The sequence below is a fragment of the Trichomycterus rosablanca genome, chromosome 20, assembly GCF_030014385.1.
Source record: "Trichomycterus rosablanca isolate fTriRos1 chromosome 20, fTriRos1.hap1, whole genome shotgun sequence".
Classification (NCBI taxonomy): Eukaryota; Metazoa; Chordata; class Actinopteri; order Siluriformes; family Trichomycteridae; genus Trichomycterus; species Trichomycterus rosablanca.
Window position 1 is genome coordinate 24,491,473 of NC_086007.1, and position 26,766 is coordinate 24,518,238.

At 40.1% G+C, this 26,766-nt stretch overlaps 3 protein-coding genes across 5 annotated transcripts; 2 read left to right on the forward strand and 1 right to left on the reverse strand.

Moving 5' to 3' along the window:
* Nucleotides 1–217: 217 nt before the first annotated feature.
* On the forward strand, nucleotides 218–4,337 carry pih1d2 (PIH1 domain containing 2). The gene is made up of 5 exons (XM_063017073.1): nucleotides 218–607; nucleotides 2,175–2,298; nucleotides 2,440–2,688; nucleotides 3,031–3,299; nucleotides 4,003–4,337. The coding sequence occupies exons 1-5, from the start codon at nucleotides 425–427 to the stop codon at nucleotides 4,174–4,176; spliced, it is 999 nt and encodes a 332-aa protein (XP_062873143.1). The 5' UTR covers nucleotides 218–424; the 3' UTR covers nucleotides 4,177–4,337.
* Nucleotides 4,286–13,519, reverse strand: dixdc1a (DIX domain containing 1a). 2 transcript variants are annotated; one of them, XM_063017072.1, is made up of 15 exons: nucleotides 13,340–13,519; nucleotides 10,767–10,879; nucleotides 10,530–10,681; nucleotides 9,822–9,914; nucleotides 9,604–9,657; nucleotides 9,469–9,519; nucleotides 9,128–9,232; nucleotides 8,280–8,333; nucleotides 8,100–8,192; nucleotides 7,330–7,398; nucleotides 7,054–7,215; nucleotides 6,909–6,975; nucleotides 6,718–6,826; nucleotides 6,529–6,637; nucleotides 5,730–5,813 (listed from the first exon to the last, which is right to left on the reverse strand). In XM_063017072.1, exons 1-15 carry the CDS (start codon nucleotides 13,360–13,362, stop codon nucleotides 5,730–5,732), a joined length of 1,338 nt encoding a protein of 445 aa, XP_062873142.1. In that variant the 5' UTR covers nucleotides 13,363–13,519. The 2 variants fall into 2 exon arrangements, with proteins under 2 accessions (XP_062873141.1, XP_062873142.1); XM_063017071.1 differs by lacking the exons at nucleotides 10,767–10,879; nucleotides 13,340–13,519 and adding an exon at nucleotides 4,286–4,363 and having other exon boundaries at nucleotides 5,734–5,813; nucleotides 10,530–10,648.
* A 5,074-nt stretch (nucleotides 13,520–18,593) lies between these two features.
* Nucleotides 18,594–24,309, forward strand: arcn1b (archain 1b). Of its 2 annotated transcripts, none has more exons than XM_063016685.1 (10): nucleotides 18,594–18,747; nucleotides 19,673–19,936; nucleotides 20,025–20,204; nucleotides 20,683–20,888; nucleotides 21,139–21,303; nucleotides 21,431–21,596; nucleotides 22,139–22,286; nucleotides 22,928–23,036; nucleotides 23,125–23,329; nucleotides 23,895–24,309. In XM_063016685.1, exons 1-10 carry the CDS (start codon nucleotides 18,745–18,747, stop codon nucleotides 23,982–23,984), a joined length of 1,536 nt encoding a protein of 511 aa, XP_062872755.1. In that variant the 5' UTR covers nucleotides 18,594–18,744; the 3' UTR covers nucleotides 23,985–24,309. The 2 variants fall into 2 exon arrangements, with proteins under 2 accessions (XP_062872755.1, XP_062872756.1); XM_063016686.1 differs by lacking the exon at nucleotides 18,594–18,747 and adding an exon at nucleotides 19,587–19,590.
* The last annotated feature ends 2,457 nt before the right edge of the window (nucleotides 24,310–26,766 follow it).

The following is a 26,766-nucleotide window of genomic DNA, read 5'->3' on the forward strand; positions in this document are numbered from 1 at the left end:
ACAGTTTCAGCACAAGGACTTCAGCGCCATCTCTTGGATATTAAGTGTCGCTGGTTGAATCTCAAATCGCTTCCTATGTGGCATTTAGTGTTCAACATCAGTGCGTGTCTGCCAGTCATTCATACCCTACATAGTGCACTACTTAGAAAACAAGGAGCCAATTGGGATACGGCCATTCGCAATACTTCAGTATCCACGGCAACAGGTGGATACTGAAGCAAAAACAGTAGCCCGAAAGGACGTGGAAATATGGCTCTAAACCTCTAATAAACTTTTGTTAGCTTTGCTTACTTTTATAAAAGATTTTGCGACGAACACGGGTTGAGTTAACCCGGTGCACCGCAAGTTTGTTTGAACGCTTTGAGTTTAATATCTGACATTAGTTTAACTAAAATAAACTCGAGCTATCCTGCTTAGCTGAAAAATGGAGAGCCCTTCATCTCAGAGTGCTGCCATGGAGCAAGTGAACAATTTTTGGTCCATTCTGGATGATCTGGCTCAAAATGACCCAGGGGCGTACAAAGGTTTTATCGAGCGCCAGATGAGAGACAGAGAGGAGTACTTTTCACCGCCTCAGCCGCACACCTGCATCCGGGCTAACGTCCAGGTAACTCACAGTGTTCCACACAGAGCCATCATTCAAGGGTCATGAAGTTCTGCACATTACAGAAGCTGTTGCTCGAATTAGCTCATGTTTAATGGGGTCCCAGGTCCAGGTGGGTTTATTTATTATTTATTTATTAGGATTTTAACGTCATGTTTTACACATTGGTTAAATTCATGACAGAAACGGTAGTTACTCATTACACAAGATTCATCAGTTCACAAGGTTATATCGAACACAGTCATGGACAATTTTTTATCTCCAGTTCACCTCACTTGCACGTATTTGGACTGTGGAAGGAACCAGAGCACCCGGAGGAAACCCACGCAGACACGGGGAGAACATGCAAACTCCACACAGAAAGGACCCAGACCGCTCCACCTGGGGATCGAACCCAGGACCTTCTTGCTGTGAGGCGATAGTGCTACCCACCGAGCCACAGTGCCGCCCCTCCAGGGGGTTTTAGGGGAAGACTTTCAGTGCTTAGATTCTGTCTTGGCTCCTGTTAATGTGTCCATTATTTAACAAAACCCACAAGGTTAATAGATTTTACATTTTCATTTACATTTTCGGCATTTAGCAGACGCTTTTATCCAAAGCGACTTACACAATTTTGAGCAATTGAGGGTTAAGGGCCTTGCTCAGGGACCCAACAGTGGCAACTTGACGGTGGTGGGGTTTGAACCGGCAACCTTTTGATTACTAGTCCAGTACCTTAACCACTGAGCTATCACTGCCCTGTAAGGACAACCTCGAAAGATTTTGCATCTGGGAATTGTAATTAAATATATTTATTATGGCATTTTATCCTGGTCAGGGTTGCGGCAGGCCTGGTTCCCTGGGAAACACTGGGTGCGAGGCAGGATAGCCTATTGCAGGGCTTCAGCCATACCCTGCCTTCCTAAGATCCCAATCGTGTCTGTATAGACACCCGGCCAGTCGACAGCACTGCTGAAATTCAAACCTGGAACTCGGCGGTGTTAGGCTAGAATAATAGACCCGATGTTTTGGTTTTGAAAAGCAAATTTAAAACTGGGCTTAAAAAAGCCAAGTGTTAAGAGTAAATGTTTTAGAAATAGACTTACCATTTGAATGCTTCAGATGTTTCTTTAACTCTGAGCTCTGCCTTCAGGAGTGATAAACTGGCTCATACAATTCAAATTGAGTTTCTTTCCTCCACAACGACAGACTCAGGACACTTTAATCTCATCATAATAAAGGAATGGCCCAGTAAGACTAATATAAAGACGCCAATGCTCTGCAAAGCTTAGGAAGAAATCTGGATGTTCCACACTTCTGGTACAGTATTTTGTGAACAGCTCTATAGCTACCTCTGTGGTTTCCTAATACAGCTAATCAACCAGAAACACATTGGCTATAGTTAGTATTTATATTGTATCTATTTACCAATAAAAAAGGTGAATCTGATTTTTTTAAGAAGTACAAGTTAGGTTTCCCTAATCACTTGGCATGGAGTTTCTTTTGAAATGATAACTCATGTTGGCCTTCTTCTTTACTTTATGACAACATTGCTTAAGGTGTTTGTTCTATTTTGTTTGATACTTTACAGAAACCAGAAGAAGGGATTCTGTATGTAAACATTTGTGGTTGGAAGCGAGTGCCTACACCCACTTCTCCAAATAAACCTGTACCTGTGTGTGGTGGAAGACTAGAGATGGTTGCTGAGCAAAAAGGTATCAGTGAGTATGTTATGTCCTGCTTTGGCTTGGCACCTTTAACAAGGTGTATCCCCACCCTGCATTCAGTGTTTCCTGGTGTCTCCCAACCTACTGCCACCGTGATGAATAAATGTTTGGCTCATTTTTGTTATGCAGAAAATTACCATGTGGTGGAGGTGGCTTTCAACCCTGATGTTCTTCAGAGAGCAGAGAAGGACCGACATGAGATGGAGCAGATATACCATCTGGTTCATAACTTTGTCCAGCAGCAGCACAAACTGAGCCTATCCCAACACTTCACTGTGATTAAAACCAAACTGAAGGGAAGCATACAGGATGTTAAACGCAGGCTAATGTCACCAGGGCTCAACAAACCCAGCAACCTTAATCAGCAATCTGAACCTGGTAAGGAACCAATTACAGTTCCGGGGTGGCCAGACCCACTGCGACCCTAACCAGGATAAAGCTGTGTTAAAATTAAATGAATGATGGAGAACAAAATGAAAATAAAAAGTGATATGAAATATAAAAATATCAGCTGTGTGAAATTGCTCTATGAGCTTATATTTAGAAAATACTTTGACAACTCAGTTGCTCCACCTAGAGGTGAAAATACACTAAACCACTTTTTTTGCTTAGTTAAAATTTGCTGTTTAATGTATTTGTATTTGAATACTTTACCCTTTGTTTTTAAGCACCATCACCACTGGGCTTGTGCAGTGTAATATTTCTGTGAATTTTCCACAGCTTCATCACTTCTTCAGCAGATCTGCTCTCTACGAATGGAAGAAACGACAGAGGACCCCAACATTCAGCTAAATGTAGGGCAGGAGCAACCCACGGCCAGGCCTGCTTTGATTGAGGTTCTCTCCAGCACAGAGACAGTTCAACCCCAGCAGCCTAAACACCGACTGACAGTGAACTCACACAGCAATGATTCAGCCAGGAGGCTGAAGCTGCACGTACAGCTGCCCGGAGTGAACTCTGTCTCTCAGTGCCAGCTGAGCATCAGCCAGGTTTGTCCCACTTTATCAACTGGGGGAAAGCTTAGGTTCAAGTGCAGACATACTGCGATCCAACAGCGAAAATGATCCAAGAACATGGAGATGATTGACATATTAATGGAAAAAAGAACATTTACTAGTAACATGTTGGGTCACTACAGGGTCTAAGCTGAGACAACGTCCTGCCTCTGCATCAGTGACTCCTAGTGTCTAGTCCAGACACAGTCGTGGCCTTTTAGTTAAAAAGGAAGAACTTGCCAACTTTTTACACCTGGGGAGGGTGCAAGATCTATTGGGAAGTAAAAATAACTAAATTCAGAGGACTATTGAACGTGTCCCAAGCCCAGATAAAATATGGAGGGTTGTGTCAGAAAGGGCATTCTGTGTAAGAACTGTGCCAAATCAGGTATGCGGACCAGACTGATCCACTGTGGAGACCCCTAAAAATATGGGAACAGAAAATGTTTGATGTGAACTAAAGAAGGAGCAAGTAAAGGTTTTGGAATGTCACACAAGCCTGCATTTAATTGCTTTAACTTGATGATTATTATATTTAAATTTAATATATTAGATAGATAGATAGATAGATAGATAGATAGATAGATAGATAGATAGATAGATAGATAGATAGACAGACAGACAGATAGACAGACAGACAGATAGACAGACATTTTTTATTATATGTCACTGATGGAAAGGTTTTATATACGTTTAGGATGATGTACTGCTGGAGGTAGAGGATACGTATCATCTTCACCTTCAGTTCCCTGAGCCAGTCAGTGAGGAGACATGCCACGCAACATTCAACAAGAAGAAACACACACTGACTGTTACGGCATCTGTACTGGACATTCAGCAAGTGCATCCACAAGAAGGAAAGTCTACTTGAGCGTAAGATGTACATGGAATGCATCTTTTATTAAAACAGTGGACAGATATTTCACACAGTTGGTCTCAGCACAGATACATACACCAAACAGGCATGCACATTAGAGGAAAGTGAGGTATTGTCAAAAAACATTCACATATTAAAGTAATACCATGTTTTAATCAAGTGGTCCCATGTTTTGCAGCTTCTGCAGCAAGTTAAATAACACATAATGACAAATGTGTAAATAGTTTTTTTCTGTAACAAACGGCTCAGTAAATTACTCTTGCATGGCACTGTGAGCTCTGACTTAAAACACATATCATGAAGAGAGATGTGTGCATTTACCAGTAGCCAGGCCACTAATACTCAGAGTTGGTGCATATTCAGAATACAGAAATAAAGTTTTTGTATACAGTTCATGATTTATTTTGAATAGTGTTCAGAATAGAGTGACTTAACAAATTTGGATAAAAATACTCGAGCGTTCCAAAACAATAGACATTAAAAAAACTAATTTGGCCTCTGGGCAGGATTAAAAGTACCTAAATAAAATGAGACAAATGAGACTTCATAAATCAGACACCGGAATGTCCAAATCCACTGTTCTGCCAGTAATAAGTAATAAAAAAATAATAATACATGTTTGGGTCACCAGCTTTCCAAATTTGACACTATAATCATGTCAAGAAACTGTAGGTATGCCAAAAAACTTATTTTATTTAAACAACAATATGAATGCCTGGAATTTGCTAGAGACTGCTGGAACTTTGATTGGAATCGAGTTATATGGCTAAATAAGTGTTTTTTTTTTTTTATAGATTTGTGATCTGTAAAGGTAACTTTTTAAGGAAACATGGCATCAAGGACTCCTTGAGGTACCTGAAGATTTGAAATGAAAATCAGTCTTTTAAGTTACTAGAACTAGGATAATGTTGCTGGATTTCCGAGGAGGACGGTGATATAAAATGAATGTCCTAATTGGAACAAAAATGGTTTGATTAGTACAGAATATTTTTCCATCACCAACCCAGTTCTCTAAACTAAACCTCTTTAAAAATCTGTGAGGTAAGTTTTACATGAGAGAGTCTGTATTGAGAAGTGCTGCTTCCTTGTCCAATTTCTTGCTCTTAATTGTCCAATAAAATCATTATCATCATTATAGGAGAAGACTCAGTGCTGTTATGTTGTCAACTATATGAATGGATTGACATTAGATAAAGCTTAGATTATGCTCATATTTTCACTGTGAAAGTGACACGTTTACCCATTTTCACCAAGGGTGGCATTCTGGTGTTGATTGTATTATCAAAGTCAGCGTATGAACTTCATAACAAAGCTTTTTTTTCCAGAGACTTTATAAAGCTGCTTTATAAAATGTATACGTCACAGTACCAGTACAGTTACAGCAATGTCAGGAATGATTTTTGTTGTAAACGGTTCTTAGAATCACTTGTCACAGAAAATAGGACGATTCTACAAAACTGTGAAGTGCTGAGGTATACACATGTACAAAACGAACATTCAGGGTTGATTACAGTCCCAGATCAATAAAACTGATCTTCTGGTTTAAGTTACCTGCTCTCATTTGCATCTTCTTCCACCCAGGCAACAATCTTCCCTTCCCATCCCGGTATAATCGCATCATCCCGGAAAACCTGAAAGCACAAAGAAAAATACTATTTAAATGTACTTTACATAGCTGGCTTCCTCCTGCTTCCCAGTAAAAAGTCAAAATGTTCCACATGATTGATTTTTTTTCATTAAGCTTTGTATTGTGTAGAAGATTGTATGGAGAGGAAACATGTATTCAACCTTTGTTTTTTTTTGTTTTTTTTGCATTTCCCCCATTTTCCTCCCAATCTAGTCGTATCCAATTACCCTGATTGCATTATGCTTCCTCTCTACTGATATTGACCTCCACATTTTTGTGTATGGAGAGACACACCCTGATCCCATTATCCCCCGTCTCTGTGCAGGCGCCATCAATCAGCCAGAAGAGGTCATAACTGCATCAGTTATGAGGAATCCCCTCCGACACTACCCTTACACAACAGCCAATCGTTGTTCGTGTAGGCGCTTAGCTGTGTCACCTGAGCGCCCAACCATTTGTTTTTGTTGTTTAATACCCATTAAGTGATGAGCTAAATTACTGCTTCCTTTTTGTGTATTTGTAACATTGGTTATTGTTCACTGTTTAACTGTTGTTTCTGCTGTTTTTGGTTTGTCCTGCAACCAAAGTGACTGGGAGATGTAATACTGTAGTCAAGTTTACTTCAGAACCTCATAATCTAAGATTCTATAAATATTTTCTGTACATCTAATGCAAAACTGACTTTTGACTAAAATCTTTAATTTGCTAAAACTCCTCACCTCCTCCTTCACTGTTCCAAACTCAGGATCCAGAGACTTGAAACGATATCTGAAATTGTTGTGTCTTCCCACTGCGGCCTTAAAATCCTGAAGTGTGACCTCCCCCAGTCTGAGAAGAAACACGTCATTCAGGATAATGCACAACATTTATCACATGAGTACTGAGAATCTTTTATGGACCTCTGATACCTTTTAGGGATGTGAATGAGGAAGGGCGTGAGGGAGCGATCTGTGAAGTAAAGTACTTTGGTTGAGGTGGCTGCGCTGATCACGGGGCTGCTGTGAGAGTGCGGCATCTCTGGAAAAGCCAGTAAAGATAACTAGTCACTGGACATGATGCATTTGTAAATTCTAGTGTAGTTTAGTCAGGATGGACTTACTTGAACTAGGTGGCCATGATTCCCGGTCAGTGTGAGTGGCTCTTCGGCATGGAGATTTGGTTGTGTCCTGTGTGGGCAATATGGAACTTTAGTACCAACAGTAAATCAGGTGGAGTGTTTGATTGAAATAGAACAATGTGTTTGCCTTTTTATCCTGCCTCTTCTTAGAGTCGCTGGTATGAAGGCGGTCTATCAGGCTGGATACTCCCTGCTCCAGAGTGTCTAGTGTGTGATGCTGAGGGTCGTGACCACTGAAGCTGTTCCTCAGACTGCGCAGAGCATCTCGCACCAGCTGCAGCTCATCACTCTTACACATAAACAAACATATACCAGGAGAAAAAATTACACTCTTATACCGTATAGCAGCAAAAAACAACACACACATGCAGTAAAAATAGAAAAACAATACATTATGACTCACCATTCTGTGTGAGAATAGAGAAGACGTGTCTGTCATGTGGCTGTAGCCATTGTTCTCACAACTAGACAACTAGGCAACAGAATAAAGGAAAATGTAAGGAATGCTCCAAATTTTCACTATATGGCCAGTATTATGTGGATAACCTTTATAATTATTCAGTCCAAGTGTTTTAGCCACAACCATTGCCAAAGGATGTATGAATCAGTAATGTAAGATAAATTATATGCTTCCACCTTTGTGGCAAACGTTTAACTGTTTTAACTCCAGTGACCTACACAAACATAACTGTACATGCCTTATCCTGCAATTTTTATGTCTTTTAAATCAAATAAATGGAAATGTTACGGGAAAGATGTTATTATGTTATTATGTATGTTTGTCAAAACATGTTACTCAGCACAAGATAGTAAAGGATCATATTCACTGGGGCATATTTGAGTGCATTACTAGCAAACATCAGTGACAATATGTTCCACTCACTAATAGACTCACTTTTTACCACTGTTTTATACTGGTCAGGGTCGCAGTGGGTCTGCTTTCCCAAGAATCACTGGGCACAATACGGTAACATGCCCCAGACAAGATGGCAATCAGCCTTAACCAATCCCCTCATATATAGCCAATCATGTCTGTATGTAGAAACTGTAGTAGGCTAGCGTAATATGTCAAAAATATTGTATAGGGTATAAATATACATACAACTCTGTGTGCGTGTGTGTGTGTGTGTAAAAGTGATACTGATTTTTTTTTTTGTTAGCTTTATACTTCACCCTGTGATGACTGCTCTCAGTTAATTTGCACACTGACTCCTCCACTTTAGCTTGCTGTTGCTGAAGCTGTCTGTCTTTTTGTGCCAGATCTTTCTATAACAAAAGTTGTTATAACACTCAGTTGTTATCAGACATAACTGTGCACTGAAATGAAAAAGAAAATAAATGGAATGAGTTTACCTTGTGCTCACTCAACAATCTGTCTCGATCATTCAGCTTTCTTTGCAGTTCAGCCTGAAACATAATGTTGTGTATTAATGATTTATAGTGAAGAGGAAATACTGCTGTGGCTGCATTCATTTTACATTCAGTGGTGTATAGTTCCCTATTATCATTTTCAGAAATGCAGCTCCATGACATGATTCTCCCACCTTACTATGTAGATTGTGTGTTTGAGATCATTCGCATAATCCTTTTCACTCCAAACAAAATAAAATAGCTATTTATGGCATTTAGCAGACATTTTTCAGACATCAAATCAGTTTACACTTGTGACCAAATACAAAGCAAGCAGTCTAGGGTTAAGTGCCTTGCTCAGGTACCCAATCATGAGTCCAGTACTAAGTTATCACTGCCTACAAACAAAGGTAGGTGATAATTGCTTATTCCTTTATGTAAATCATGCTCAAGTTGCTGCTGCTTTCAGGTCATCCAGCAACTCTTTAAAAGTAACTAATGACCTCTGTCTTACTGACAAGTACACTTGTCAGTACGCACTTAGTTCTGGTCCCAAGCCCGGATAAAATTAGGAAGGTTGTGTCAGGAAGGGCATCTGGCATAAAAAACTATGCCAGATCTGGTATCCAGACCAAATCCATTGCTGTGAACCCTAATACATCTTTCCCCCTATCAGTTTGATAGGATTTGTTTATGCTTTTGTTTAAAACATTGCATATACATTTCTGTGCATAGAATTGATGTAAATATACACACCAAGCGTATATAAAAAAACAAAAACAAAACTGTTGACATGCTTGTTTTCTTTTGCTGTATATGAAGATGATTTAGGGTTTACATTTCCTACGTACATTTTGTCCTTCCAGCTCGTCCTTGTCCATGCTGGATCGGAGCAGTTCCTGTTTGAGCTGCAGTACTGAATCCTCCTGCACTGACATGCGGTATTGCAAGGCCTCCTGTGGTAGAAACATGAATGTTTGGCTTGCTTTCAATACATTGATAGATTTGTATTTCCCTGTGGTTAAAAAGTCCTCATACTCTGGTTACATATTTTACCAATCATGTTCAAATGGACCGAAATCTCATGGGAATTTTTGGAAAGGATTTGTGAAACAAAAGTGTTTCTTACCATTACTTACTGATTTGGTGTTCCTGACAGTAGCATAATGTAAATAATTTAATTTAAGCTTACCTTAACTGCCTGAAGGTTGCGTGCTTCCTGTTTGTACCTCAGCAGCTCTCTCTGAAAGATGTGTATTGCATTTCTAAATACAACGTTCAGTCATTTATTGGCTACTGAACTCTCAGACTCTACATTTACACCCACCTTTAGATCCAAGGATTCCTCCATGCTCTGATCCAGGCGACTGCGGATTATTATCTGCACAATGAAGGACAGTGGGTGGACGTAAACAAGTGCATTTATACCCTGAAGTCATTCACTGTGACTGTGACGTGCAATTACAGAGGCAATCTGAAAGAGGACAATGACTTTTTCATAGCGCTGTAGTAGCGTGTAAGAATGTTATTCTGAATGTGAATTACCAGCTGTTGATCTCCACTGACCGCACTGTCTCCAAACAGAGGTGCTGCTGAGGTCTGGTCATCTTCAGGCAGTGAGCCCTGGAGCAGCAGAGCCTGAAAGATAAAAACAAATAAAGAGAGTAAGTGAGGGCGGGTCACGCCTTGCTACTGGAGCTGAAGATGAAGCCCCTATACCTACAACACTAGTCTCAAGATAGGAATATCCTGGACTGGACGCCAATCCATCGCAGGACTTAATCCATCCCCTCCCCTTAGACATAGCCCATCATGTCTGTGTAGATGTCTGACCAGGCAACAACACCACTGGGATATGAATATGGGCGTTATAGATTATTCTAGTGTTTGGAAGGTTTTTTTAGACAAATTATGGGCATGGCTGAGCTTGATGTTTGCTAAGCTTGATCGGTTATGTTTGTTCCAAAACACAAATCTAGGTAAAATGTTGGTGGCTGGTCTGACAAAATAAGGGTTCTTGAAACCTGTATTTGATACTTGCCTTCAGCTGTGTGTGAGGAGTTTTGCATGTTTTTTCCTATATTTTCTACCTCACAAAACGTGTGTGTGTGTGTCCTGGCTTGCGGTGAATTGGCACCCTATCCTGGCTTTGTTCCTGCTTTGCACTGACAGATTTGGTGTGCACCCAATAAGTGACAAATGTGATGATTTAAACTTGCAATTATGCTTACAGCACCTGACTGCACAGCTCACCTGAAGTCTTGATACCATTTTCCTGGTCTCTTGCATCTCCTTCTCTAGCTGCTCCTGCTGGGCGTACAGATGCTCCTCCCAGGAGCTGCCATCCCCCATCCTGACAAGCTCTGGACCAGGGGTGGGCTCATTGCTTGAGAATTTCATGACATCTTCTGGAACAAGAGCATGTTAACATGGCGTGAAGCATGAGCGACAGGATGAATGTGATTTATGGTGTTCAGATATTACCGTTACCTTTAAGGCTCTGCGGCTGCTCTGTGTGGTTGCTCACAATCTCTTTCTGTTCTTCAGACTGACCAGTGATGTACTCCTCTTTGGGGGTGTGTGTAGGGCTGGAGGAGCTGAGGCTGTGGAGGTGGTTTAGGAGAGCAGAGAGAAAAACAGCCATAATTATAGTTACACCTTTCATTATTAAGTTCATGCATTTTAGCTACACTCATTGCTAACTGGTTAAAACATCAATATACATAAATTAAACTGTATACTTTTACATTTGGAGCAATGAGTGGGAAATGTCTTTCTTGTTCCATGATGACTACTATGGCCCTGTGCACATATAAGTTTGGTATGATGATATGATGAGTTTGGTTTAGAGGAACTCCATGGCCACTCATGGGGTGCAGCAGTAAAATACTCTAGCTTACGATCTCTGAGATCCAGGCTTTGTATCTCAACATCAATTGGCAGTTCGGATCTATACTGACATGATTGGCTATGTCATGTGGTAGGAATGTGCACCCAAAAAGTTTCAAAAGTCCTGAAATGCAAAACCTCATAAAGCATCTTAAAAACATGGTGTAAAATGATCCCGAGGAATGTCATGAACTGAAAAAGTCAGCTAGAGGGAAAGTAAAGTACTCTAGACATTGCTATGTAAATACCACTATTTCAGAGTGAATAAGGTCCCATGCTTGCCTTTTTAATAAGATTTCATTTATTTTGTTTATATAAAAGGGTGTAGCTATAATGGAGTTCCGGTTTGTATTGCTTTTTGGTTTTCTGTTTTTCCCAGTCCAATACCGCTGAGATCTGGGTTTCTAATCCAACCAGTGCTATCGGCCGGTCGTGCCTATACTGCTCATCCAGGCAGATGTAAGTCCAATACCAGCAGATTGCTGATTGGTCAAGGAGTGTCCAGGGGTGTCATGGGTGGAATTCCACCTCCTCTCTTTGACACTTCTTATACGGGCAATATTAAAAATGCATCAATACAATGTGGCATGGCGTATGTTTATAAAACCTGTTTTAAATTAGTTGGCATGTATTTAGGACCATACGTGTTGGATTTCCTGGACATTTGAAAGACACAGAGAAATTGGATATAACAATGAAATATGCTGGTATCATACAAATGACGAATGATATTATAAGGCATTATAATTATGTCTTTTAGATATTATTCCTTTTCCAAAGTGACTCAGTTGTAGATTCTTTTAGAATGCTAGTACCCATATCTTTATGACAGGACTGTGGTGGTGGTCATAGATGGTCATAAAACATAAGACATCTGGATTGGTAATTCAGGTTGGGTGCATTTTGTGATGACCCATAGTTCCTACACTCTGCTCTTAGCATTCCTCTCCCTCCATGTGTCGACATCTTGACCAAACACTAGGTATCGATGTTGCAGCAGGAAGTAGTCACTGCCGAGACTCGAACCCAGGTCTCAGTGGTGGTTAGCTAGCACACTGGATGCCATTTGTCCACCATGACATTTTTTTTAATTTTATTTTGCATATGAGAATCTGTACACTTTGAAAATGATTCTTCTGATATGAGACTTATTTTAAATCATTGTGGACTTTATTGTATTGCTGTGAGTCCTCCGTTCTTTTCACTGTTGCTAAGAAACGATGCTTCATAGACTGACATGGAAGTAGACGAGTTATAATAATAGACAACCAGAGTCTCTATCGTCAAATAACACAAACGGTTCTACTTGTCGTGTTGATTTTAACTAATTGCAGTACATATCTGTAAATGATGCATTAATTAAGAGTTTGTGGAAACAGTTTGTGGGATGACCTTTCCTGTTTCAGCCTGGTTGTGCCACTGTGCATGACGGGATGTCTATTAAGGCACGGTTTGTCAAGTTTGGGGTAAGGGACTCCAGTGACCTGTACAGAGCTCTGACATCAGCCCTATTGATTAATTTTGGGATGAGTGAATTCGAGTGTTGATTGCGAGCTGAGCCTTTTTGTCCAGCGTTAGTGCTTCACCTCACAAATGCTCCTTTGACTGCACATGATACGGTTCAAAAGTTTGTAGAAAGCCTTCCCAGAAGAGTGAAGGCTGTCATAGGTGCAAAGAAGGGTGGAGAAGCAACTTAGTGCCCATATTAGTGCCCATGGTTTTAAAATTGGATTTATATCAGACTAATGGTCGGATGTCAACATACTTTTGTCCACATACATGCTATCTCCATCATGGCTACTGCATATCAATGAAGTATTTTTATATGCCGATGTTGTTTATACAAAATTTAGCATTTTAATGTTATCCAGTCAGAACAGATGGACAGCACTGGTCACTGCAGATTCTAGTTTATGGTTGCCAGGCAGTTATTCTGCTTCAGCACCCTTGTCTCTGGAGTAAAAAAAGATGAAAGCAGCTACGTCAAGAATAAATATTTAAACACTTTTAACACCCAACCATGCATATTAAACAATGTCAGCATCACAATGTGAATAGATGACAGTACAAATAACATAACCAGATGAATAATGGACATTACATAATATAAATTGTGTCTCGACTGGAGCATAGACTGCAAGAGCAAGATTGGAAGTGTGGAATTTTGTTCATACCATTTCATAGGTTTGGCTCCCATTCTGGTAGCTGCTCCTAACCTCCCATGCTTTTCCTCCCCAAGGCTTGCTGTATGATGGATCAGTGGGAAAGAAGCATAGCAAATAGAAGCAACCCCAGTTAAAAGGGTGGGAACGTCTGTAACAACAAAAGCCGTCTGCACTCTGCACAGAGCACTTCGTTCCAGTCAAGCGGTGATGGGAACAAGCCCCCTGTCACCAAATATTCCAAAATCCCTTTGAGCCAGTGCAAATCCACTTCTTTGCTTATTCAGTAAATTCTCCAAAATAGGACAGCCCAGTCACCAGGACCATTACTAAATCCTCCTGAAGTCCAAATCCTGTTTACCGTCTGTATATGTCCCAAACCAAGTCTGAGGTCATCCTGGTTCAATTCTGAGCCATAACTAGAAAGAATAGAGGAACATGATGTATGGCATTTCCTCTGGCTGCTAAATTCAGCATCTTTCTCCAGGCATGTTCATCACCTGATTTGTTCCTTTTTCTATTCTGTATGTATGAGGTTCTCTGATATTATTCCTAAAAAATGCCCCTATAGATACTCTGACCCTCCTTGTTCATCTCACTCTGTTGTTCCTGTCTGAGCCCAGACTGCTCAGCTTTGGTGCGATTACCCTCCCCCCTTTGCCACCTCCCCCTCTGCCAGCATCTCCTCCTTCTCACCCCTCCCTCACACACCAAGCAGCTCTACCAAGGGAAGGGGGTCAATCACAGCACATATACAGTCAGTTCTGGAAATAAAACTTGGAAATCTGAATACATATATACACATAATGGCCAAAAAAGTATGTGGCCATTACTCCTAAATATTCAGGTGGTTCAGCTACACCTGACGGTTCTTCAGCTCTGTTTTTTGGAAAATGAGTCACTGGACTATGACAGCATAACATTTATTACTGCAATGGATTGGCACCCTGCCCAGAGTATTCTTGGCTTGCACCCAGTGTGTCTCGGTGGAACCGGACCTGCTGCAACCGTCCAAGATGCAATGACCAGGATTGGCAAAGATAAAGGAACTGGTCATTGATTTTAGGAAGGTGAAGAACGTCATTCAACCCAAAACCATCAATGGGGACTGTGTAGAAAGGGTCACATACTTTCGCTTCTTGGGTATTCACATCGAGGAGAACCTAACCTGCGGTGTGAACATCACAGAACTAATAAAGAAGGCACAGCAGAGACTCTACTTTCTGAGGACACTCAGAAGAAATAACATATATCAGAGACTGCTGGTGTCCTTCTACCGTTCTTCCATAGAGAGCGTCCTCACTCACGGCCTCTGTGTGTGGTTCTCCAGTAGCACTGCAGCACACAAAAAAGAACTACAGAGGATTGTGAGGTCTGCAGAGAAAATCATCGGGTGCTCTCTACCCACCCTGGAGGACCTACACAGGTCTCGTTGCCTTCAAAGAGCCAACAAAATTGTAATGGACAAATCTCACCCCGGCCACCATCTGTTTGAGTTATTACCGTTAGGCAAATGGTATAGGACTATCAGGACAAGGACAAACCGGCTCAAAAATAGCTTTTACCCCACCGCAGTACGAACCTTAAATATTTCTATATAAGGTGATTTTAAACACATGGGACTGTGCAATTTTACTAACAATGGGACTGTTAATTTTTGGACAATGTTTACAAACTGCGCAAATTTCGGACAATGTTTACAAAGGGTAATGTGCAAGTTAAATTACAAAGGGTAATGTGCAATTTAAATTACAAAGGTAATGTGCAATTTTTGGGCAATTTTACAATGTTTACAAAGGGTAATGTGCAATTTTCCACCAGCTTGTTACTGACAGAAAGTCTATTTTTGTGTGTTAATGTTATTGTGTTATTGTCATTATTGTTATTGTAAATTCTGTTAATTTTGTAAATGCAAATTTTGGTATTTTGTAAATTCTAGTTTTTCTTTAAATGTATTGCTTATAACACTAGAGAGTATTGCACCTTAATTTTGTTATACCTGGTATAATGACAATAAAGATATTCTGATTCTGATTCTGATAAAGCAAAGTCATTTTTACCCAACAGCGTTGGTTAACGATTAACCAATTTATGATGGACATCCCTAGTTGGAGCACTATTCTCTTACCAGCATTGACACTGGGGTGTTTAAAAATCCCAATCAGACTGCTGCACCTTCTACACTTACACAAGTATAACACCCACTACCATGTTATTACAGCATCAGGACCAGTGTGGTGCTTAGAATGGTCCTTCACTTTAAACATCTAATAAATGAAATACCAGGGAAGTGACAAATTGTACAAAGCAACAGATGGGCAACAGTCAGTAAATTGTAAATCCACAAAGTTCATATGGTAGGGGTAGTTTTTTAAATAATCAATAAATGCATGTACCAGATAGGTGTATCTAATATACTGCTCACGGACTGGTGTATCCTTGCCCTGCATCTGGTTTTGGACAAAGCCAGGCACGTTACAACCCCAAAAAGAATGAAGCAGCTACTGAGGGTGAATAATGAATATTAAATGTTTTCCTCTATGCACAAGGCGAGTGGATTGTTATCCTTTCTTAGCTCACTTTATTCAAAGCACATCATACATTTTCAGGTTTGTTTCCATGGTAACCTGGGAGACAAGTGGAATATTTCAGCCATTTCAGATCCTTACATTTAAAAATTAGGTGCGGTAAAACTCAGATCAAAGCAATGTGTGGGATGGCTGTGCTTGCTACCAGCCCCAGCTCTTTTTTAGATGGAATAAAGTTATCTCCAAGAGTTTTAGCCAAAGGACAGAAGGCTTCAGGCAAAACCACTCCAGTGGAATCTGACAAAAACATTTCATGATTGTAAGCAGAGGCACATCAGCAGTATTCAAATACCTGAGAGTAATCAATGGCTCTGTGTATGATTGATCCATAGTGTAGGGCAGTCGCTTTTCATTGATGCAAGTGAAAAGGCCAGAAGTGGTAAAGAGGCACACAAACGCTTTACCTTATTGTTGGATGAGGTACGGTGGGTGGATGCTTAGTTGGAGCTTAAGGATCAGAGCATAAATTTGGGGTGAAGCAGGGGCACAAGCCTAACCAAAACCAGCTGTAAACCAAAACCAACTTGATAGCGGCATTGCGATGAGAAACACATTCTTCCGTCTGTCCTTCTTTTCAGCTTTTTGTCTGTGTGATAGCGACATTTTCATTTTCCACACACTTTACACCTGCACTCACTAGAATCGTGTTTGCTTTTAATGTCTGGTGAAAATTAAGAAATAATGATTGAGTGTGTTGCACTGGAGCCATTGTAACCTTGCCCAGAAAAGAGCAGTTAGTAATAATGAGTAGTGGTGTGTGATACTGCAAAGTTTGGTAGCGATCCGATACCAAGAAAATACAGGGCCAGTATCACAGATTCCAATACAGATACTTTTTACATATAAAAGCAGTTTATTTACTTTCTTTTTAACACAATTTATGAGGTAAATGTATCATCAATATGCTATGACCACTAAATGTGATTTGTGTTAATTAGTTAATCATGTTCAAAGCTTTTTGGAAAATAAAAAGTTATTTGATTACTTTATTGAACTAAGTCTGAGGTTTTTGTTCAGAATCAATTATATAATAACCAAACATAATTTATCCCTGTCATTGCACTTTTCTGGCTTTTTGTAAAATAAACAAAATACACAAAATTATTAATTAACTTAAATTCATTTTAGGGGTTTTTCATACAATCATATACAATTACATAATAACAGAACTCCATTTCCCCCTTTCACTGCACTTGTCTGGCTTACAAAAAAAATAAAGTGCACATTTATTTATTAGGATGTTAACGTCATGTTTTACACTTTGGTTACATTCATGACAGGACAGGTAGTTACTGCTTACACAAGATTTATCAGTTCACAAGTTCAATGCCAAACACAGTCATGGACAATTTTGTGTCTAGAATTCACCTCACCTGCACTATGGGAGGAAACCGGAGCTCCTGGAGGAAACCCACGCAGACATGGGGAGAACATGCAAACTCCACACAGAAAAGAAAGCAGAGCGCTCCATCTGGAATCGGACCCAGGACCTTTTTGCTGTGAGGCGACAGGTGCTACCCACCGAGCCACCGTGCCACCTTAAAGTAACTTAAATTCTTTTTTATTTCATTTTTTTCATTTACTGTTGTAAAATATCCCCACACAGTGCTCCTCTCTCTCAGCCCTATTCTCTCACTCACTGCTACATGTGTTTGGATTGATCCGCCCTCCCCTAATAATGAGTAATGAGTGAATGAGTGATAATAAACTGACACGTTGTGCAGGATCTATTCCCATTGTGTTTGGGATAGAATTTTGACCCACTGTAATCCTGATTAGGATACAGTGGTAATGAATGAATTTATGTATTCATTTATTTATCTATTCATTAATGTGTGCAGTTTGCATGTTCTCCCTGTGTCTGTGTGGGTTTTTCTCTGGGAGCTCCGGTTTTCTTCTACAGTCCAAAGACGTTAAAGTGAGGTGAACTGGAGATACAAAATTGTCCATGACTGTGTTTAATATAAAGCTTGTGAACTGACGAATCTTCACTCACTCACTCACTTTCTTAACCACTTATACAATCAGGGTTGTAGGGGGGTGCTGGAGCCTATCCCAGCTTTTCAGTGGGCGCAAGGCACACAGTGACACCCTGGATGGAGCACCAGTCCATCACAGGGCAGACACACACCCATAGGGCAATTCAGTGTCTCCAATTAACCTGACTGAAAGTTTTTGGACTGTGGGCTCCTGTAGGAAACCCACGTGGACACGGGGAGACCGTGTTTGCACAGAAAGGACCCGGACCGCCGCGCCTGGGGATCGAACCCAGGACCTTCTCGCTGTGAGGTGACAGTGCTACCCACCGAGCCACACACTGACAAATCTTGTGTAGTAAATAACTACCTTTCGTTTCTGTCATGAATATAAGTGTGTAAACATGACGTTAAAATCCTAATAAATAAATAAATAATAATCAGTAATCAAAAAGTAATGAGTAAGTGAGTCAGTGATGATAAACTGACACAGTGCAGGATCTATTTCCATTAGGGATAGTTAGGCTTTTGACCCACAGCGACCCTGGTCAGGATACAGTGATAATAAATGAATGAATGAGTGAATGTACGAATAATTTATTATTTAATTATTAATGTAGTTAAGCTCTCTTCTCCACACGGTGCAGACTGGGCGCTATGGTTCAGGTCTCTGGCACAGTGAGCTAGTCTGTAAGTGTTTCCGGTTGGAGACGTGGCTCTGCTCGGCTGCTCTGCTGCTTTATGGTCTTTCTAACACTTTAACAACACATTTCTAATCATTTATTGCGTATTGTTTTCTTAATATTGAAAATAATTTCAGCTGGGGAATTAAGCACTTTGAGACGGCGCGAAAATGGTACGTTTTATATTGTTTATAAAGCGAAACACAGTTAGCTAGCTAACTAGCTATCTGGCTAACCTAGCTTTATATTTGCTAATGACAGGAACGCTGAATTAATCATTAGCTAATCGTGTTAGCTATCCACTTTCAGTACTAACAGCATTTGTGTTTTATTTATTTATTAATTTTTATTAAGTAGCAGACTTAGCTTGTTACAATTAGCATATGTTAAGGTTAAATACTGTTTAAGTTAAAATTAAAAGTTTATATACGCTTGTAAGAAAGGAACATATGTCTCATACTAGCTTTGGGATTGCAGTGATTTCTTTAAGTGCCTTATTTTCTCTTAATAAGTGATTTGTTTAAAATAACATTCAGGATTTTGAGTTTATTTATATGTTTATTTGGGCATGACACTAAACTGATATTCATTTGATGATATACAAACTTCAATAGTGTCATTTATTTTTGTGGCAACTTCTCTGTGTCCATATAAATATGGCTTGTCCTTCAGGCACAAAAAATACAAGCTGCTGGATGGATCGATGTCGCTCTTCACAGTTAAACAAACTTGGCATGACCATGGGTGGTGTAATAAAGAAACTTCTGCTTTGAAATCAGCAGTTGAACTCAATTCAGTGGGTATGCCAAGCTGGCTTGACTGTGAACAGTGTCATCTGCGTTTCAGTAGGTTTATCCCAAGTTCACAAGTGACCCCCTATCGCTGATCCACAACGACTTAAAAGACCCCCGATTGCAAGAGATCCGGTTGTGTAGTGTGAACTGTACAGCGATCCGACAGCTCCGAAAGTCATGTAGTGTGAACTTGGCGTTAGTGGAGGAACTCCAGAGCCTTGCGTGAGTTGTGTTTACAGCGTGTTGCATTTTGTGGTCTTTAATAACGATGCATTTTGGATGTTTTTTCTCAATTCTTTTGTAGGTGCTCTTGGCAGCTGCAGTGTGCACCAAGTCAGGGAAAGCCATAGTGTCAAGGCAGTTCGTCGAGATGACACGTACCCGCATTGAGGGTCTCTTGGCTGCATTTCCCAAACTGATGGGCACAGGAAAGCAGCACACCTTTGTAGAGACTGACAGTGTGCGATACGTCTATCAGCCCTTAGATAAGCTCTACATGGTTCTGGTCACAACCAAAAACAGTAACATTTTGGAGGATTTGGAGACCCTGCGGCTCTTCTCCCGTGTGGTATGAGCTCATCTATGGTTTACTTCACACATTGATCATTGGAAATGTAACAGACAGTAATGGCAGGTATGTTTGTGTGTGTTTTCAGATTCCAGAATACTGCCGTGTGCTGGAGGAGAGTGAGATTTCGGAACATTGTTTTGATCTAATTTTTGCTTTTGATGAGATTGTCGCACTGGGCTACAGGGAGAATGTCAATCTGGCCCAGATTCGAACTTTCACTGAAATGGATTCGCACGAGGAGAAAGTTTTCCGTGCAGTCAGAGAGGTAAGGTTATATCTGATAATAGCATGTTTAGTTCACCGCGTTCATCTTAACTCCATGTCCTGGTGGTTTAGTAAATGTGAAGATTTTCCCAGTTTTGGCAGACAGTTTAATCATGAATAAAAGTTGGAGTGGACAGTGTAGGACATTTGTTGTTGATTGTGAGCTTTGGTCAAGCCCTTGTCTTCAGTTTGTGTTTGTAATAGAATCTTTCTTGTTCTCTATTGCTTAATAATTATAACCTTAATAAGCAAATAAGCCCAGTTGAGCTTCCTCCCTCAGGCACAGCCAACTGTTAGACACCCGAGCAGGTGAATGGCATCACCTTGGAAATCCAGAGCTCAAGATCTCAGCAGGGCGGGTCTAGCGCATTAGACCACTATGCCACTTGAATGCCCTATCTGACTTTTATTGTAAACAAATCAGTTTAATGATGATATAAATTATTATTAAATATTTTTTTTCCATTTCCCTCAACCAGACCCAAATTCAAGAAGCAAATGCAGAGATGAGAAGAAAGGCCAAAGAGCTGCAGCAGGCGAGACGGGACGCTGAACGCACCGGCAAAAAAGCACCAGGCTTCGGAGGTTTCGGAAGTTCTGGAATGAGTGGCGTCAGCCCAGCAACCATCATCACAGACTCAATGGTGGAACCAGAGAAGCCGCGACCAGCTCCCGCGCCAGTTAGGTATGTCTGCTAAGTGTACATCTAGAACACAAAATATGGCTTGATTCATTACTATGAATTCATAAGCTATCGACCGGCCGGACATCTACACAGTCGTGGGTGGCTATGTCCAGGTATTTCTGCCTTGCACTGTTTGCCTTTCTGGTGGAATCGGACCTGCTGCCACCCTGAGGATAAACCAGTTCATGATAATAAAATGAACTCAACACTGTTCCATATGAAACTAAATGATGTAATTTTTTGTCTCCAGGCCGAGTGGTTCAGGTAAAGCACTGAAGCTGGGTGCCAAAGGAAAGGAGATTGATAATTTTGTAGACAAACTGAAGTCAGAGGGAGAAAATATCATCACACCCAGTGCAGGACGGAAACCATCAGAGGTCTCTAAAGTCCTTCAGCCTCCAGTGAACACTGAAAGGTATGTTTCATATTCTAAAAAAGGCTTAAACGTTCAGAAAATATGGTATAACATCCTTAAGACCATTGGTGTCTCGACTGTAGCTGTTTTGATAATGTGAAGCTCACTTTTCCTTCTCATGGCCTAGTGTACATCTGAAGATTGAGGAGAAGATATCCCTAACCTGTGGACGGGACAGTGGACTACAGAACATGGAGATCTTAGGCGTTGTGGTGTTAAGAGTAGCAGATGACAAAAACGGACGTATCAGGTTGCACATCAACAACAACGATAAGAAAGGAGCGCAGATGCAGGTGATTTGAAATTCCGATGTTCTTAATTTGGCTGGTATAAAGCAGGGCTCTCAACTTGCGACCTTAACTATGTGACATTAAGGTGCAGCCTGTAGTTCTTTACGTTAGGCCTGTTATTCCTGTGTGACCCACAATACCAGCTTTTTCAATACTACGTGACCCTGATTTAGTAAATAGTGAGCCACTAGTCTAAGTAATGTACTTCTAAAGAGTGGAAAAAAACAATCAATCCTTTTTAATTAATGTGTTTCAGCCACTACAATTGCTAACAGGTGTAATAAATGAATTATATAAAGCGAATTATATGCTTTCAACTTGGCAGCAGTTTAGGGAAGCAAAGCGAGGTCTATCAAAAGTATTGCTTATTGTATTTAAGCAACAGCAGTATCAGTAGGTTATCAATAGGGCGGATCAGCATTAGAAACTTCTGAACTTGTTAGTCCTGTGTTCATTTCAGTACCGGAGCAAGTGGTTTTATCTCATTTCAGACCGGCTCACCCTTCACCTTAATGTAATGAAATTCTCACTGTGTCATTTTTCAGACCCATCCTAATGTAGATAAGAAACTATTCACCGTGGAGAACTTGATCGGCCTAAAGAACCCAGACAAATCTTTCCCCCTGGACAGTGACGTAGGTGTGCTAAAGTGGAGGCTGCAGACCACGGACGAGTCTCTCATTCCTTTAACCAGTAAGTTTCTCCATTTATATACTGTGTGTGCTAAACAATATTTTGTGTTTTTGTAGCATTTTAAAGCTTCATATTGTCAAATTTTATAGCAAATTTTTTAACAAATCATGTAATCTGCATCGCAATATGATTGAAAAGTGAAATTCTCAAAAAAGAAATATGGAAAATGGAAATAGTTGTAATAATGTATAATTTATAGTTAAAACTTTTTCCCCCATTTATTGTGTCTTTTTTTTGACACAACACATTGCGTACAGAGAGTCACACTATGCTCCATGTGACAACCCCCCCCTTCCAAACAGGTGTCCCTTCCCTAAACCTGGCCAGTTGTCTGAGATTTGAACTCACCAGTTTTAACACGCTTCAGTGATGCTATAGTGTGCTAGACCTCTGTGCCACCTTTGCGCCCAAAACTATTTACTTATTTAATTTTATATATTTTTATTTTACTGTCAAGACTTATTGAATAATCATATTTTGCAACATTTATAATATTTACATGAGTAAATGGTGTTTTGGCTGATATGCTCAAGCTTTAAAACTGTACCTTGGCTGTCTGTGACCAATAGCGTCTTAGAAACGCTGGATGAGGTCAAACTGAGTTCTTAAGCTAATGCTTCCTAATTTTTTTTTACCTGTAGTAAACTGCTGGCCCTCAGAAAGCGGTAACAGCTGTGATGTCAACATTGAATATGAGCTGCAGGTCGATGGCCTCGAACTTAATGAAGTGGTCATTACCATCCCAGTTCCGTAAGTCCTCGTTGTAGTACTTCTAATGAATGAAAAAGTGAATTTGTGTTCCATGCAGTTTTTTTTCTAATAACAAATCACAAACCAGGTCCGGAGTGGGCGCCCCAGTGGTCGGAGATCTCGATGGGGAGTATCGCCACGACAGCAGGAAAAACATCCTGGAATGGTGCCTACCTGTCATTGATGAGAAGAACAAGAGTGGAAGTCTAGAGTTCAGCATAGCTGGAAGACCTAACGACTTCTTCCCCGTGAACGTCTCGTTTGTGTCGAAACGCAACTATTGCGACATTCAGGTTAGTCAAGATTTTATTTAGTAGAGTCGTGTCCACATGTTGTTTTTTGGCTGCTTCCGTATTTATGGGTCACTATAGTGAATCATTCAGGTCCACATACCTGGTTTGGCACAGGTTTTAAATGCCTGGTTCCCATAATTCCATGTGCCCTCTGTATTTGAGCTCAGCCCAGGATTCGAATCCCCGGAACTCAGGCTGCTTACCATTACACCACGCAAATAATTAGACTGTTTTAATGTGAAGATTACTGCTTACTCATATTGAGTGTATCTTAATAGTTGCTTTAAGGGTGGCACAGTGGCTTGGTGGGTAGCACTGTCACCTCACAGCAAGAAGGTCCTGGGTTCGATCCCCCCGTGGGGCGGTCCGGGTCCTTTCTGTGTGGAGTTCTCCCCATGTCTGCGTGGGTTTCCTCTGGGAGCTCCGGTTTCCTCCCACAGTCCAAAAACATGCAGTTAGGTTAATTGGAGACACTGATTGATGTTGAGTTTCAAGGTACTACTGTATTTATAATAAAATTAACAGCAAATATGATTAACAACTCTTTATTTTTCTGTTCCTACAGGTGGCCAAAGTGACCTACGTAGACGGGGACAGTCCAGTCAAATTCTCCACTGAGACTTCCTTTGTTGTCGACAAGTATGAGATACTCTAAAGACTTTTGAGCGAATTATTTTTCTAGCCTGCCTGCCTACCCGCGTAACAGTTTGGATACAGTACACCAGACTGTCCAAGCCTCATCGAAGGGGTGCAGTATTGGTGTATTTATGTTTGTATGGCACAAAATATATATGTTTATACAGAATGAATCTAAAAGTAAAACGAACCACGTCTTCTATGAATTCAGTTCAACTTGGAGCTTTTGGTTTTAATTTTAAAGCCACTCGGAAATTCACAGCCTGTATTACTAATGATTGTGAATCTGACTGGACCTTTAGGAGGCTTCATAATGCTTTAATTAAATAATAGTAGGAACCAGACCCTTTCACAGTTCCATATGTTTTCTAGTTTGCAATCACACTCATGCATTTTTACATTATACTGACAGTTAATTGAGCAGACCAGTAATGTTTTCAGCTCTAAAGGCATCTGTGCCAGGGCCGTTACTGATCTGTATAGAGCTAATGCTTTTTATTACCCAACACTTTTGTTCTACAATGAGGATGGCAGTTTTTACACTTCTAAACATGGATGCACTCATTCCTGTTGGTATTAAAAAACAGAATCCAGCTGGTAACCAGTGCACTGTTCCCGGTATGCTCACAGCTATATGATAATTCATGTCGACATTTATTTCATCATTCTCTTAACTTCCAAACGAAAAGGCTGTGTACACAAAAACATATTTTTAATTTATTGACACTGAATCATAATGAAGTAGAAGTACATTCTAGATGGCTAGTTGGCAGTCAGGTAGTACAGCAGTCTGTATTTCAGCTCTGTATCGACTGTCTGGGCGTCAACACAGACACGATTGGCCCTTTAACTTAAATGGTATTATGGTGATGTGTGTAGAATTAAATGAAAATGTACAATAAGACATCTCAGAAAACAGAGGAAGATTATTTATTAAAACATAATTTTGAGTTCAAATGAAAACCATCCAGTTCTGTTGACAAATGTCCATGTGCACTAATATTCAACCACCAGCCTCAGTACTTGGTGGAACATCATTTTGACTTGATAACCTCTTATAAGTGTATGGCTATGTGCTTGTTCTTCTCCTGAAAAGCTTCATGCTCACTGAGGTTTTTTGAATTTCATTCTGCAACTTCTTTCTTTAAATCCCACCAAAGATTTTCTATGAGATTTAAATTTGAGTGCCTGTGCACTGTGTGGTCTCGTCATCAAGTCCTTGGTTGTTAATGGATCTTAGGGTTGCCATTGTGAATTGAATCGGTTCATTGCATATTTACAGCATGCTTACATAAACAATGATTAATTTAAAAGCTTTTTTAAAGTTATTTGTGTTTAATTCCTTTTTGCTTAATATGTGTCAGAATTCATTTACAGATCAGTACCCGGGGCATTGTATCTTCCTTAAAATGCTCATGCACAGACTAAGCAGTGGAGTTCACCACTATACCACTAACACTGATTTAAACATCTGTATGTAACTATCGCTGCAAAAGTTGGTGGAGATTTGGGCAGTTCTGGTTCAGAGAGAGACTCAAACTGTGGTCTGGAACAGTTTATACATTTGGTCTGGTGGTGCATAAAGCAAGCCTTAAATTTAGGATAAGTATGAGTATATAAAACTAGTGCATGAAGAAAAGCTGAAGTTCCTACACACACTACTATAATTTCACAATAGTATGTGTTAATAAGGACACTTTATAAATTAATTTTGGGTTTTAGAAACCCTGATTTTTAGATTTACACAAGATTAAATTTGTGGAATCATAAGGTATGAGATCTGGTTGAAGATATGTTTTCAGTGAGTACCATCAATCTGCACGGGCTTCAGCCTGTTATAGCAGATACTTAACACCCCATTTATAGTATTTTTTGTTGTTGTTGGTTGTATATGACAGTCAGAGTCTACATGCCTGAAGGAGAACACTAATCAACACCGTAATTACTGCGGACTCTAAAATTCTTGAAAAAAACAACAACCTTAGACTGAAGGCTCGTATCTGCTGAAACGCTCTTAAATTGCTCTTGTTTAGCAGTGTGTTAACTGGATGTATCTGAATATGAAATTAGTTTGTCAGGACTAAACGTTCTCAGCACTTGCTTTGGTTGTGATGGTTTGGTTTTTCCAAAGGCTAAGTTTTAAGTTCAGCAGCAGTTGTATATTTAGCTTTTGTAGTAGCAACAAGCTTATGTTTATTCTCTCCATTTTTGTTTTAAGTTTGGAAACATCAAAACATTAGAAGTCCTCCTCCAATATTGTTTTTTTCCTGAGTGGTACATATTTTCTCACCAATATCATTTTCTATTTTCAGCAGTACTTGGTGAACAATACTTCTTTGAGGAATTATTTTAATATGCAATGAAAGAAGTATAACATTCCAGCTAATATCAAATTATTGTTTTGTTATTAAAGCATATTGCTTGAATATTCATGTGTGCTTTATTTTGTCTTGGTGGTAATATATTTGTGTGTGCGTGTGTGTGCGCAAACATATTTGGACACTTGATCATGAGCTAGTTTGACATGGCATTTCAAAAACACATGGTAATAACAGAGTGATTTCTGTGTGATCTTTTCAGCTATAACAACAACCACTCCTCAAGACTTTGAAGCACGTCTGTGGCAATTTATACACACCCAATCACAAACATATATGCACATGCACACACACATTTGACTGACTAGGTTTGGTGGCCCTGAGATGAGCTGGTGTCCTGTACAGGGTGTGTTACTGCTGTGCACCCCTGACCAGGATAAAGCGATGGTAACATGAACATCTACCTTTGTTATGTAATTCCAT